Source organism: Elephas maximus, chromosome 7, assembly GCF_024166365.1.
Source record: "Elephas maximus indicus isolate mEleMax1 chromosome 7, mEleMax1 primary haplotype, whole genome shotgun sequence".
Taxonomy (NCBI): domain Eukaryota; kingdom Metazoa; phylum Chordata; class Mammalia; order Proboscidea; family Elephantidae; genus Elephas; species Elephas maximus.
Window position 1 is genome coordinate 88799754 of NC_064825.1, and position 15309 is coordinate 88815062.

At 43.6% G+C, this 15309-nt stretch overlaps 1 protein-coding gene across 2 annotated transcripts in view; it reads left to right on the forward strand.

Moving 5' to 3' along the window:
• The window catches only part of KIAA1549L (KIAA1549 like), a 326239-nt gene that overhangs the window by 243483 nt on the left and 67447 nt on the right, over positions 1-15309 (forward strand). Inside the window, exons 12-14 of one of the 2 annotated variants that reach the window (XM_049890866.1) lie at positions 769-959; positions 6236-6363; positions 14566-14744. In XM_049890866.1, coding sequence (XP_049746823.1) covers positions 769-959; positions 6236-6363; positions 14566-14744 — 498 coding nt within the window. The remainder of the gene's footprint in view (positions 1-768; positions 960-6235; positions 6364-14565; positions 14745-15309) is intronic. The other variant, XM_049890867.1, reaches the window with a different exon arrangement.

Here is a 15309-nt window from a genome sequence, read left to right on the forward strand (position 1 = left end):
TGTTTTTTTATTACCCCATTAATAGATGTCTGTTGGGTTTTGCTCGCAGCTGCCCTATTCACTTGGGATTTCAAACACTGTATAATAAATTCTTTGCTTATTTCCCAGTAATGAATTATAGGAGAGCCAGCCTGCTTAAGGGAGAAGTCTGGATTAAAGAGTAATTCTATAAATTCCATTTTATTGTTAATGATTTGCTGCCTCACATTTTATAGCATGTTTCTCTGTGTTTTCAGATCTGCAATTCTCTTTAATACCCAAGCATGGTGGAGGTAAAGCAGATATGATTATCTTAGTTTCTCAGATGAGAACACTGAAGTGCAGAGTAGTTAAATGGCTTGGCAAAGCCACCCACTTGCTATTACCTATAAAGCTGTATGAGAGCTGAGTTTAAGTATGATACACTATATCTAGACAGGAGATTCTGCAGGGCCTGTTTTAACACATCAGTTAAGAGTGTTTCTAATTAGCAGTCTCCATTGACTTAAAATTAATGTTCTGAAATCTTAGAAATAAGTTTGTTCTCGCACGCATATTTGCATCTTTATTACACTTTTATCTACAGAGATTCTGTAGCTGGGTGCAATTAACACCGATTCTGACGTTGCAAAGGCAGAAGTTATGATGGAGATTAGAGTGAACCCTCGTTCACTGGAAACCCTAAGTGTGGTCGCATGACATGCACTTTCCCGCCTGCCTTCTCTTAAAGTCGTCTAATTAGAGTCACACTGCTAGAAATGTGATTGCCAATCGGTTTCCTCTTCACAGCCAGTGCAAGGCTTTGACTATGCCAAGCAGCACCTGGGCCAGCAAGGGGCGGATGAGGATGTCATCCCGGTGACTCAGGAAACGGTGGTCCTCCCACTCCCTGTTAGAGATGCTCCAGCCTCTCAGGAAAGAGAGGCTGCTCCGGATGGAAGCACCATCAAGACCGCCAAGTCCACGGAAACCAGAAAGAGGTAGGACAGGGCCAACTTCTGCCTCTCCATATCAGCAAGAGAGATGATTGATGGCGAGAGCTGCGAAGCCGTCACGTTAATTCTGCTGTTCTCTTTAGACATCCCCCCCCCCCACTGCTGATTTTAAATATTTGAAAAGGAGACTAAGGGAGGGGATGAGAATCACAATACCTGCTTCACATGACCCACCCCTTGTGACAGCAGAGGTCTCGCTCTTATGTTTATTCTAACAAATTTCGCGTTGATGTGGCACTTATATATTTTAATTTATCTTAAAAGTAGTGCCTTTGATCCAGCATAGTTGTATTTTATCTGGCAGTTTCTCAATAAAAACCTGTTGCTGTCGAATCGATTTCAACTCAGAGTGACCCTACAGGACAGAGCAGAACTGCTCCATAGGGTTTCCAAGGCTGCAATCTTTATGGAAGCAGACTTTCACATCGTTCTCCTGTGCAGTGGCTGGTGGGTTTGAACCATTGACCTTGCAGTTAGCAGCTGAGTGCTTAACCACTGCACTACCGGGTCTCCTAGTTTCTCAACAGAATATATGATTTCTGCTCAAAAACCGTTTATTGAGTTTTTACTATGAACAGAGCACTTTGACGGGCATTGGGGGGGCTATAATAGTTAATAAGTTTTAGGGGGCACTGGGAGCCCTGGTGGTGCAGTGGTTAAGAGCTGGGCTGCGAACCAAAAGGTTGGCAGTTGGAATCCACCCGCTCTGCTCCTTGGAAAGCCTATGCAGCAGTTCTACTCTGTCCTGTAGGGTTGCTATGAATGGAAATTGACTCCACAGCAACGGTTTTAGGAGGCGCTGAGTTTCTGTTAATGGTGGTAGAATAATTTGGAAAAGGAGAGTAGTGACAGTACCACAAGATGGTGAACATAATCAATGTCACTGAATTGTACAGATAAAAACTGTTGAATTGGCAAATGTTTTGCTATATATATTTTTGCCACAATAAAAAGAAAAAAATCAATAAGCTTGATTCCTGACCCCAAGAATCTCATGATGGAGGAGACGGAGAGAGAAATAACTGGAATATCAAGCATAATGTGTGGATGCCCACTTTGGAGTCTGAACCAACTGCTATGGAAAAGGGAGGGGGAAGAACTTAATTCTGACCAGGGAAGGCTTCAGGGAGGAAGGATGATGGCATGTCAGTTGGTGGGGAGAGATAAAGGCACCCCTATCTGAAAGAGCTGGGAGAAGAGCTGGGAGAAGAGAGGGACAGGCACACTGACTTAACTGGTGAATGTCCGTGGAATTTAGAGTTCACAGCGGTTGGGATGCAGAGAAGGTAAAGATAGAAGATAGGTTAACATTGTGGAGGGTCTTAACTGCCAGGCTAAGGAGTTTGATGTCCAGCGTGTATTTTATAAAGATGACTCTAGTGGCACAATGGTTAAGTGCTTGGCTGCTAACAGAAAGGTTAATGGTTCAGACCCACCCAGCAGCTCCACAGGAAAAAGACCTGGTGATCTGCTCCTGTAAAGATTACAGCCTAGAAAACCCTGTGTGGCAGTTCTACTTTGTCACATGGGATCACTATGAGTCAGAATAGACTCAGAGGCATCTCACAACAACTCTGGTGGCAACATGGTTGCTAGATGATAGATTAGAGGCTAGGAAATTCATTAGGAGGACTCTGCCCTATAATGAAATAATGAACCCTATAGCAGACTCAAAAAAAAAAAAAAATTTTTTTTTTTTTTTTTATAGCAGACTCAGTTGGCTAAACCAACACCCATTGCCAGCTCCCTTCTCCTTGTCTGAGACCACTTGGAGGCTTGAAAAGCACCTCCTGTCTCCCTTCCTCCCTCCCTCTTTCCCTCCTTTCACCTAATAGATATTTATTGATCGTCTGCTGTTTACCAAATGGTGCAGTGGTTAAGAGCTTGGCTGCTAATCAAAAGGTAAGCAGTTCAAATCCACCAGCCACTCCTTGGAAACCCTATGGAGCAGTTCTACTCTGTCCTATAGGGTTGCTACAAGTTGGAACTGACCTCACAGCAATGGGTTTGGTTTTGGGTTTGGGGATATTGCTGTGAGCAAAAGAATGTTCCTGTTCTCATAGAGTGTACAATCTGGTGGCGAGACCTAGATGGTAAACAGAGAAATAGATACATAGTACTTTAGGGGGTAATAAGTACAAAGAAGATAACCAAAGCACAGTAAAGAGATAAAGAGGTAGAGAGGGAGCATGTTGCTATGTTAGATAGGAAGTCATAGAAGGCCTCTCTGATGAAGTGACATTTGAGAAAGACCCAGCTGAAATGAGATGTAAGCTATGAGGCTATCTGGAGGAAGAGTGTTCCAAGGAGATGGAACAATATATGCAAAAGCCCAGAGGAGGGAACTTCCTTGACATGCCTAAAGAAGAGCAAGAAGGCCAAGGAGGCTGGCATGAATTAGAGAGGAAGTGGTAAGGGGTAAGTCAGAGAAGTAGCCAGGGGTCAGATCACATCAGGCTTTACAAACCAAAGTCAAGACTTGGAATTTTATCTTTAATAAAGATCAGAAGTTGTTAGAGGTTTTGAAAAGAGGAATGACATGATCTTGCAGTTTTAAAGGCTCACTCTGGCTGCTGTGTGGACATAGATGGGGGAGAAGCAGAGTGGAAGCATTAGGACACAATTAGGAAGCTAGTTTTATAGGATGCTATCAACACTGCTTGACATCAAGTTGACTCTGACTCAAGGAGACTCCATGGGTGTGAGTGAAGAACTGTGCTCCGTAGGGTTTTCGATGGCTAATTTTTGGGAAGTAAATCACCAGGCCTTTCTTCCAAGGCACCTCTGGATGGACTTGAACCACCAGCCTTTCAGTTAGCAGCCAACCACATTAACCATTTGTACCACGCAGGGATTCCCCAAAATGTTTTCTAGTGAGAGGGGATTGTGGCCTAACAGATTGGGAAATACCTGCTTAAACAAAATTCAATAGGCCTCTTTATGACAGAGTCATCAGGGCTTTTGATATTTTAATGAGCATTAGGAATCTTCAATGAAGAAATACAATGAATAAACTTGTTTGTGGAGCTTTGGGGTGGGACAGAGCTGGGGTGGAGCGAGGAATGTCTCACTTGGCTCTAGTGTTCCATGGAACACTCTTAGCAGATGGGAGCCTTATTCCATGGATGTGAGTGGTCATTTTCATTGTTCATGGCCTTCAGAGTGCTAAAGTACACTGAAGTCCACAGAGCTGAGAATTTGAAATTCCCAGAGGATGAGGAGGGAGTGAACAGAAGGAAGAGGAGGATCTGCAAAGATACACAGCTTTGACTTAAGATGCTGCTTACTTGTTGGCCAAGTGCATTTTGCTGTTGTTCGGTGTGTTGAGTTGGTTCTGACTCATAGCAACCCCATGTACAATAGAACAAAGCACTGCCTGGTCCTGCACCGTCCTCACAAGCATTTCTTATGTTTGAGCCGATCACTGCAGCCACCGTGTCAGTCCATCTCCTTGAGGGTCTTCCTCTTTTTTGCTGACCCTCTACTTTCCCAAGCATGATTGGCCTTCTCCAGGGCCTGGTCCCTCCTGATAATATGTCCAACATATGTGAGATGAAGCCTTGTCATCCTCACTTCTGGCTGTACTTCTTCCAAGGCAGATATGTTTTTCTTCTGGCCAACGAAAAAAACAAAACTCATTCCCTTCGAGTTGATTCTGACTCATAGCAACCCTATAGGAAAGAGTAGAACTGCCTTCTAGGGTTTCCAAGGAGCAGCTGACAGATTCAAACTGCTGACCTTTTGGTTAGCAGCTGAACACTTAACCACTACACCACCAGGGTTCCTGTCTTCTGGCAGTCTATGGCATATTCAGTATTCTTCACCAACACCATAATTCAAAGGCATCAATTCTTCGGTTTTCCTTATTCATTGTCCAGCTTTCACATGCATATGAGGTGGTTGAAAATACCAAGGCTTGGGTCAGGCTTACCTTAGTCCTCAAAGTGACATTTTTGCTTTTTATTCCATTCAGTTTTCCATTGTAGGGACTACACGCCATTGTTTTCTGAATTTGGACGATTGACAATAGAAAAACAAGAGGTTTGATAAGGCCTCTGGATATCTGCCTCCTGATTGTCTCTCACAGAGAAGAAGGCAGTTGGTCTTTATGCTCAGCCCACCCACAGGCTGGCATGATGTGAGTGTGATGTGAGGCACTGGAAGCTCAGCAGGGGCTCATTTTCCCGCAGAGCTCTGGAAGAGAAGTCCTGCCCTGAGGGAGGGAGAGAAAGCCCTGTGGCTTGCTCTATGTAAAGGCCCCCCTTGTCTGGGATCACTGTAGAAGACAGTAGAAGGAAGCAGCTCTGGCTGTGTGGGAGACCTCCTACCTGCAGGGGCGCCCTAGCTTCCAGTGCTAACTTGCCACTTCCCAACACTGCCCTCGACAAACCACTTCACCATCTTGAGCTTCACATTTCTCGCTTGCTAAACAAGGGTGACAATCACCAAGTCAGAGGGTCTATAATGATTCATTAACGCTTTTGAAAGCACTCCGCACCATCCTTGACACATAGTAGTTACACCTGGGAGCTTTTGGCGAGCATAGGGTGCTGTCTTAGTATCTCTTTGCACCAGTATGCCTAGCACAGTGCCTGATAGAGAGAAGGTGCATAAAAAGTATTTTCTGGCTGAATGATTGGCTTAAATTGGTAGTTTCAAAATATAGGTGGTTACCACATTGGTTGCCATAGTCAAAGAATGTGCATGTGTGTGTGTGTGTGTGTGTGTGTGCCCGCCAGCACGTGTGTCTGTGTGTGTGTGAGAGAGAGAGACAGAGACGGAGTGAAGACCTCACTGGTGGGGTAACTTTAGTAGTTGAGGTATAAAGAGAGCAGTACAAGAGAAGCATGTTTTATGCATGTCCCTGAAGATGTCCATGTGATTGAAACATTCTGCAACACTACCCAAAGTGCTGTGTTTTAAAAAGAGGGTAAGAAAGAGCCGTTGCCACTGTTTCCATTGTCACTGGGGGTTAATGAAAAAGAGAAGGCAACTGAGGACTGTGCTCATTGAACTTCTCTGCAGAGCTGAACCCCAGTAAATGCCCTTTAGAACAACCAGCTGCTTAACCCATGCCATACTGTGGGCTGTTGTGTGTTATTTTGTTTTCATTTTTTTCCCCCACCTCCGTGTCATTTCTTCTTTGTGGATAAAACTGGAATGAAAGGCTGTAGACATAAACGGTGCAAATAAGATAACCTTGAGAGGAGGCTGCTTCAGTTGAAACTTACGGTCTCCCCTGTTGCTATGGTTACTTCCAGCAGGTCTCCCAGTGAGAATGGCTCTGTCATCAGCAACGAATCAGGGAAGCCCAGCTCAGGGAGGCGCTCACCGCAGAACGTAATGGCACAGCAGAAAGTGACAAAGGAGGAGGCAAGGAAGAGAAATGGTGAGACATTGTCCCTGCCAAGCACCACCCCCACCCCATCCCACACACACGCACACACGTGTGCGCACACTCACGCACACATATACACACATGTGCACGCACGCACACACACACGTGTGCTTTAACCCTCGTTTGGCTCTATTCTGTCCCTCAAGGGTCCGGAGGCTCATACCTACCTCTTGAGGTCCCACCTTATCCCCTTCTCTGAATTATTCTGTCTCACTTCCTCTGCCCCCTGTTCTTACAGAATTTACGTGCCTTAGAAAGACCCTTGCAGAAGAAACTGATGTTTGCATAGAGATTTTTCTAATTCTTGGGTGAATCAACATGATTTCCATCATCAGGTCCACGAAGGTGGCAGGTCTCTGAAATGCTGCTTGTCTTGGAAAGCCCCCTCATTTTGTTGCCCAGACTCCCCTGATAAGTTTCAGGGGTCCAGTCTATGTCAGTGAGTCCAGATTTTGCAAATCTGTCTCTCCCAGAAAAAACAACAAAGGAATAAATCTGTCATCGTAAAAATCAACCTCATGCTTCTGCCTTGGTTCTCCAGGGAAACTTAACTGTTTAGTTTCTCTCTGTCGCAGATTTGTCCCCCGCCCCCCCGTAAAGGATTGGGGTTGGGGGCTTGTTGACTAGTCCTCTGAGCTGCCTGACTGTGCAGTGCATCGTTAGTTATCTGTAGATCACTCCTGGTGGATATCACTGCTCTGCTTTGCTTTCCTCCGATCCCACCTTTGTTCTGACCCTCTCCACGCGGTTCTTTTGTGTGTGATGCTGGACCTCCAGCTGTGGCTTCCTGGAGCCCAGGTTTAAAGCACCTGTGGCTGTCACTCAGCGCAGAGAAAATTCCTTTTGGATTTCAGAGGGTGGTAGGTGGGGCCAGACAGAAATGCCAGGTGAAAAGCCAAGGAAGGAATCTGGCGCTCTGGGTACCTGAGCTTCCCTTTTAAAGGAATCTCAGGGACTTTGTTTTGAAACTAGTGCCAGAATATTCTTTTGTTTTCAAATGTCCCTTTTTCTGGCCCATAAAGGAAAAAGAAAGAAAGAATGACACCAGAGGCAGATTATGCAATTTCACTACAGATTAATAAGTAAGCACAAGTAAGCCTGTGCGTACCTCACTTGCTAGATCATCCACCCATCGGGGGTTGTATATTTAAAAAGTGGCTTTGATTCTGTAGGAAGGTGCTGTGGGGTTGGGAGAGAGAGAGATGCCAGCCATACCTAGAAGCAGAATATTTGATGTGGTGAAAAAAATGTGAAATTGTTCACTACAGATAATCTGGTAAGCAAGGTAAACACCGTGCTTACCTTGCTTATTGGCTGATCTGCTGCTGAATGACACAGCGGATTTATATTCTGAAGGGAAAATGTGGACTCTGTTCCCATTTCCAGCTATTATATACTTATTTAAACTGTCATAACATTTTAGTTCTTGAATTTTTGCTTACCCTGAATTCCCCATGACCTCCAACATAGACTCTGAGCTTTCCTCGCCAGAATTAGGGCATGACATGTGGGGTTTTCCTGGAATATCTGCCCTACCTGGGACCACTTGAAATCCTGCCCCATCAGCTCCCTGCCAACCAGGCACACAAAAAGTAAGAGGGGCTCTAGAACTTGTGAAAAGAGGTATGAATTTAGCAACTTTTTTCTCTTTTTCTCAGAGTGAGGTAGTAAGAGAAATGGGTAGTGGGAGCCAGTGACAGCAGAGACGATGGACAGTGAGGCCACAAGGGCAGGTTGTTTTCACTATTGTCATTGCCACCAATCCAAGATGATACCTCCCCTCCTCTCTCCTCCTGTCCCTCGTCTTCCCCCTGCTTTCTTTTCCTTTCTTCCTATATACACTTCTAGGAAGTGTTTAAATGAGTCTCTGTGTGGTGCAAATGGTTAACGCAATCGACTGCTAACAAAAAAGATTGGTGGTTCGAGTCTACCCAGAAGCACCTCAGAAGAGTGGCCTGGTGATCAATTTTCAAAAAATCAGCCATTGAAAACCCAATGGAGCACAGTTCTACAGTGACACACATGGGGCTGCTATGAGTTGGAATCAACAGCAGCTGGTTTGGGTTTTAGAAGTATACCCAAACCCAGTGCCGTCAAGTCAATTCCGACTCACAGCGACCCTATAGGGCAGAGTAGAACTGCCCCACAGAGTTTCCAGGGAGCGCCATAAAGTCAAAATCTACTCTCTCCTCCATGCCTCACTCACCCAACCCTAGTCCACAAATGACCTTGAATAATTCAGTGTGGGTCTTTCTCAGACCTTCTATGCGTATGACAACACACACATATCCTTGTTTTTTTGTTGCATTGCTCTGTTTTATTTCATAAAATGGGATCACTGCGCATATTGTTCTGTGCTCTTTCTATGTACTTAAAAATGTGGTATCAACAGACTCCTCTGTCAGTAAATGCTGTCTACAGCCCGATGCCTTTCCTCCTCTGCATTTAATCCACAGAGGAAGAGGGCGCTGAGCCAGTACCAGACACCGGACTCCCCACCCCCAGCTTACTGAACACTGATCTACGTGTTCTTGCTGACCTTCACCGTTCTGTCCGTCCGCCCCCTCCGCCTGCCTCCTTGTTCTGTTTAGGTCACTTTCTTTGAGTATTTAAGTATCACATTCAGATAAAACAGCAGATGAGTACATGAACCAAATGCCATTACTGTACTGGGTTGAGGTTTTCATTTGTTTATTTTATTTATCTCCAGGTGTAGAGTGCTTGGTTACATTTTATTTCTGCCAAAAGCAAACCCAGTGCATTTTCAGGGTTGGTTGCTTCTGTTTCAGCACAGGTTTCCATTCAGTGAGGTTCAGGTTGGAAATTTTCAAACAGAAATGAAAGGACCGACTCACTGAATGTAAAACACAGCAGATACTGAAGCACATCAGGATTCTAGGATAGGCTGTCAGTGAAGCCTACGCTTGTCCTTTTTACCGAAGGACTCCATTTTGTCATAATACTAAGTTACATTCTAACCAAGAGAATTAATAGTGTATTTTATTGGATTGGAAGGTGAACCAAAAGGAGGCAGGGAGGAGGGGAGAAAGGAGGAAAATAACAAACATTGAGTGGAAATGTGGAGAAAACAAAAAGGTATATTTTCATTGCATTGTCAGCTTATGAAAAGTATTAAGGACTTTATTGTCTGAATGGGGCTTGTTAGAAGAGATTACTCTGTTGATCTGGAAATTCAAGTACTGTTTCCTTATGGCATGTCTGTTCTAGTGTCCATTCTTAGGGTTAATAAGTATCATTAAGAAATGTTAATATACCTACATTCCGAAAGGTTTGTTGTATCTGTAGCCTCCAATTTTCTTTTTTTAAGAAAATCAAAACTTTTAAAAGGAAAAGACACTACCTTGATGGCAACATGGTTGGTGTGGATTCTTCTAGAAGCTCAGTGACCTCATTAGTTACCATAGCTTCCAGGCAATTTTAGGGTCTGTTTCATGATGCTGTTTAAATATAACTGGCAAAGATACATGCGAGAGCTGGGATTTTGAAAGCAAAACAATTTAGTGTTTTTTTCAACCAAATACAGACACTTGAACTTCTGAGTTGAAACCAGTGTCACCTTAGAAAGGGTATTTTCCAGGAGCAAATTAAAATTGAGTTCAAGATTCTAAGGTAACATAAGCATTTGCATCTCTAGTCATTTAAAGGCAAAGGAACTTCCTAAACCCCTTAGTCACTGAGAGATTTCACCGTCAGGCTCAGAATCTAATTAGGCCTTGCCTTCTAGTAGTCATGGGACAGGTGGAGCAAGGCCAGGACACGAATCAGAGCGCCTAGAGAATAGATTACTACTTTCTTAGCAGGGGCCTTGAGGGGATTCTGGGATTAAGAAATAAAGGAAAATTTGTCAGAGACATTAACTCAAAAATCAGTTTCAGTTTTTATTCTTTTTTTGCTTCCCCAATGAAGTGCAGACTTGCTTATTGCCTGAGGGCATTGATGCTCGTTATAGATTATTTGTCTTTGAGCTTTAATGAAAATTTTGGAAAGAAAGTGCATGTGTTGTTTAAAAAACATTTTCTGCCTCAAGTGGGAGGCCTCTCCCCATGCCGATTCAAACAGGAAGCAATGAAGTTTGCCCTCCCAACCTGATTTACTGAAGTTAAAACCAGCCATGCAAATAGAGCCGAAGTAGATATGAGATGGTTGTTGAGTAGCATTTGCTGTGATGGTGGGATGTTGTTCTAGGATACTTCCTCGGTTTATCTATGGCCCTTTCCTTTAGCATTCTACAATGCCCTTTTCTTTAGAAACTAATTATACATTAAAAATTCCCAGGAACCTAATGGTCTGACTGAGACTGGAAGGATCCTGGACGTCATGGCCCCCGGGCCCTTTGTTAGCCCAAGACTGGAACCATTCCTGAAGCCAACTCTTCAGATAGGGATTGGACCGGGCTATAAGATAATGATCCTGGCGAGGAGTGAGCTTCTTGGCTCAAGCAGACACATGAGACTATGTGGGCAGCTCTTGTCTGGAGGCAAGATGAAAAGGCAGTAGGGGGACAGAAGCTGGCTGAATGGACACAGGGAATAGAGGGAGAAGAGGAGGAATGTGGATCTCATTAGGGGGAGAGCAGCTGGGAGTACATAGCAAAGTGGGTATCAGTATTTGTATGAGACACTGACTTGATTTGTAAACTCACACTTACAGCACAATAAATTAATTAATTAAAAAAATTCCCAGGAACCTTCTGTATTCACACAACATTTTAATGTACAAATGTATTAATATTTAATGGAATGTCTTTTCCCATACTTTTTCCATGAAGCATATTCTAAGACCTTTTTTCTGGAGGATATCCTAGAGGAATTATTGTGCCAATCTGAATCTTGACTTTTTGTGAGTGAGGATGAAAAAAACACCTGTAGTTTGTACAGTTCCCAGTATGTCATTTTCTTGCCCCATTATAGTTATGCCCCCCCCGTTACCCTGTCCATGGGATCACGACCCAGAGCAATAGAAATGCTACGTACCACTTTTCATCCTCTTAACAGCTTAGTGATAGCATGACATTAACTTCTACGTGTTCTACAGGTACTAACAACATCTCTTCCATGTTAAGAAAGTTGATTCATTCATTCATTCAACAGATTCTTATTGAAAACCAACTATACGTGAGATACTGTTAAAGGTAATAGGTACAAAAAAAAAAACCCAAACCCGTTGCCTTCGAGTCAATTCCAACCCATAGTGACCCTAAAGGACAGAGTAAAACTGCCCCATAGGGTTTCCAAGGAGCGCCTGGTGGATTTGAACTGCCAACCTTTTGATTAGCAACCATGGCTGTTAACCCCTCTACATATCAGCCTTTAAAAAGAGGGGCAAATATGGAGCTTCTGTTCATTCTAGTGGCAGAGGTGGGGTAAGACTGTAAATCATTACAACAAATCAGTAGTGATACGTGCTAGGAAGAAAACATAATAGGGTGATGAGGGGGTTATTTTAGATTGGTGGTCACAGGAGGTCTTTCTGAACCTAAGACTTGAAAAATAAGAAGGAAAACCAGCCGTGTGAAGATGTGGGGAAGGAGCATTCCAAGCAGAGGGAGCAGCTGATGTCAAAGGGCCGTGATGGAAACAAGCCTGATGTGTTCAAGGATCAGAAGGCAGATCGTTGTGGCTGGAGCAGAGTGGATCCGGGGGAGAGGTAGGAGACAGGGTCAGCAAGATGCCCAGCACCAGATCATATAAGACCTTGCAGGCCACGGTAAAGACTCTGGAATTTTTCCTGAGAGAGATAAAACCTCAGAAGGTTATGAAGCAAAAGAGTAATGTGACCTGGCTACCTTTTGAAAAGATTAGCCATCCTGGCTGCTGGGGGAGGGTACAAGAGTGGAAGCTCAGAGGTGAGAGGCTGTTTAGGAAGTGTATTCATTATTTATTGTTGTGTAACAAATCACCCTAACAGTTGTTGTTGTTAGGTGCCGTTGAATGGATTCTAATTCATAGCGACCCCATGTGATAGAATAGAACTACCTCATAAGGTTTTCTAAGCTGTAATCTTTATGGAAAGCAGATCACCAGGTTTTTCTCCCATGAGGCTGTTGGGTGGGTTTGAACCGCCAGCATTTTGGTTAGCAGCTGCGTACTTAACCATTGCATCATCAGAGCTCCTAATACTTAGTAAGCTAAAGCAACAATAAGCATTTATTATTGTATATAACGTCTGTGGATCAAGAATTCAAGAATGGCTTGGCTGGGTGGTTCTGGCTCAGGGTCTCCCATGAGGTTGCAGTCAAGATGTTGGCCTGAGGTTGTAGTCATCAAAAGGCTTGACTAGGACTTGATGATCCACTTCCAAAATGGCTCACTCATATGGCTGTTGGCAGGAGGCCTCAGTTCCTTGCCACATGGACCTCTCCATAGGGCTGCTTGAGTGTCCTCATAACATGGCAGCTGGCTTTTCCCCTAGTGATTGCTCTAAGAGAGAGCAAGATAGAAGCCACAATGTCTTTTATTACCTGGCCTTGGAAGCAACACATTGTCATTTCTGCAATTTTATATTGGCTATACAAAAAAAAAATTTTTTTTTTTTTTTATACAGGTCAGTCCTGCTCATTGTGGGAGGATGACAATATCAGGAGGCAAGAAGTATTGGGAGCCATTTTGGAGGCTGGCTACTAGAGATGGCTTTTGTAGCAATTTTCCAGGTGGGAGGCGATGGTGGCCAGGCAAGGGACGTCCAGAAAAACTATATTCTAAAAATATATATACATCTGGCAACACATCGGAATAGAGATTTTCCTCTGCAGTTGGCTTCTTGGTGGCCTGCTATTTGCAAATAAGCCCACAGAACTCAAAAAATCTCCAATTACAATACATTGTTAGACTCAGAGGTTTTTCTTTCACACTCTAAAGTAACAATTTACTTGACTTAATTTGACAAATTTTCTGTGATTATGATAAGTGACAAAATGATACAACTATGTGTTTATTACTTTACTCAATAATTGAAATAACATCTCAATCTCTTGGGCAGACAGGAGGAAAGATAAACACACTTCTAGTACAATCAGATTTTCTGTAACACCGATTTTGCTCCTAAATTGTTTACTGTTTAGTTGTTTGAATAGGCTTAATTTATCTCTTGCTGAGCCATGCTCAATAAGCTGTCATTCTTATAGTTACTTAATGGGAATACACTTTAGGAACAAGTAAATCAGCACGATACCATGGGCCCCGGGAACTTCTCTTGTCAGTTTAGTTATGGGTGCACAAGGCAGACTGGTGTCTCTCAGCAATCACAGCAGAATTACCTGTCAGAGGGGGGAATTAATTTAACAGAGCGTAGGTAGAAATCACTCCATTTAATTAGGGGAGTTGTCTGTAACTTTAAATTAGTTTCTCTGGTGGTTATTTCTTAGCTTTCTTTTGTTTTAGACAAATGGAAGAAACCAAAACTCAAATCACTGGAGAAGCAGCCTTTAGAAAGAAAAAGAATGAAGTGTCATCAGTGAGTAATGTGGCCAGTTGACTAAAGAAGACGTGTTACCTTAACATTGGTAGCTTTGGTGGCGGAGAACTGAATGTCATATTTTTAAAATAGTTGCTCGATCTGACCAAATTGAACCTTTCCCACCTCTTGGTCAAACATAGAGAAATGGTTGTTCTTTTTCTTTTCTTTCCTTCCTTCTTTCTCTCTTTCTTTTTCTTTCCTTATTTACTTTTTTTTTTAGTGCATATGGTTGCAGTTTTCGAAGAATCATTTTTACTGTTTAAATTCAAACCTTTATCATTTCTTTCCAACCTACCAATAACGCAGCTGAGGTGTAGCTAGTATGTTGTTGGGTGCCATCAAGTCAATTTTGACTCATGGCTACTCCATGTGACAGAGTAAAACTGCCCCATGGGGTTTTCTTGGCTGTAATATTTACAGAAGCAGATCGCAGGCCTTTCTCCCATGGAGTCCCTGGGTGGGTTTGAACAGCCGTCCTTTCATTTAGCAGCAGAGCATGGAACCATTTGCACCACCAGGGCTCCTATACCTAGTGTAGGTCTTGAATTTAAAAGAAATCCATGAGCAGTGGTGTCCCTTGGCACTGAACGAGATACTGTTGTTCCGAGGTTGTTTTTGAGTAAAGCAATATCTTAAGCTATGAGCGTTTCATAAATTCTCCCAGTGCGGTGCAGCAACCCTAAATCATAAAATCAATGTGTTTATGTTGTGCTCTAGTGCCAGCGAGTGATGAAGAGGAGGGAGCAGTTCTTTTTGATAGCTCTGGCAAAGCGGCTGCGGATCCCTTTGACTCGTCTTCTGGCTCAGTGCAGCTCATTGCAATAAAGCCCACTGCCCTTCCTGTGGTACACCCAGCCTCAGACAGGAGCCAGGAGTCAGCAGCCCTCAATGGTGAGGTAAGGAGCTGAGGCCCCAGAGCGGGAGTGAGTCCAGCCAGATCTCAGTGAATGAGCACCTCGGAGCAACACCTCGGAGTAGTTGGGTGGAGATTGGGTCTGTCAGACATACTTCGTGTAAGCACCAGGGCTCTGCAGAATGAATCAGGACTCAGATCACCCAAAAGGAATTTGTTAGGGGATATTTTCAGGGTATTTTCTACCATTATTAGAAAACCCAGAGGAAACTTTTTAAAAACTGTAGCTATGAAGAGAAACATCAGAAGTTCTATGTTCTCCACCTGCACATAAAGACTTGCCTTTCTTGGTGACACTCCTGCCTTAGGTACCTAGTGCTGCAGTAACACAAATGGGTGGTCTTCAAGGGCAGGAATTTATTTTCCTCACAGTTTTGGAGGCCAGAAGTCCAAATCAGGCTCTCAGCTGTGTTGATTCCTTCCCTGTTGGTAGCTTGAGTGTTCCTTGGTTCCTTGGCTTGTAGAAGAAGGTTCTCACAAGGTGTCTGTCTTCCCCAGAATGTGTCTCTGTGTCCATTCTGCTTTTTTGGTAACTCAGAGATGATGAT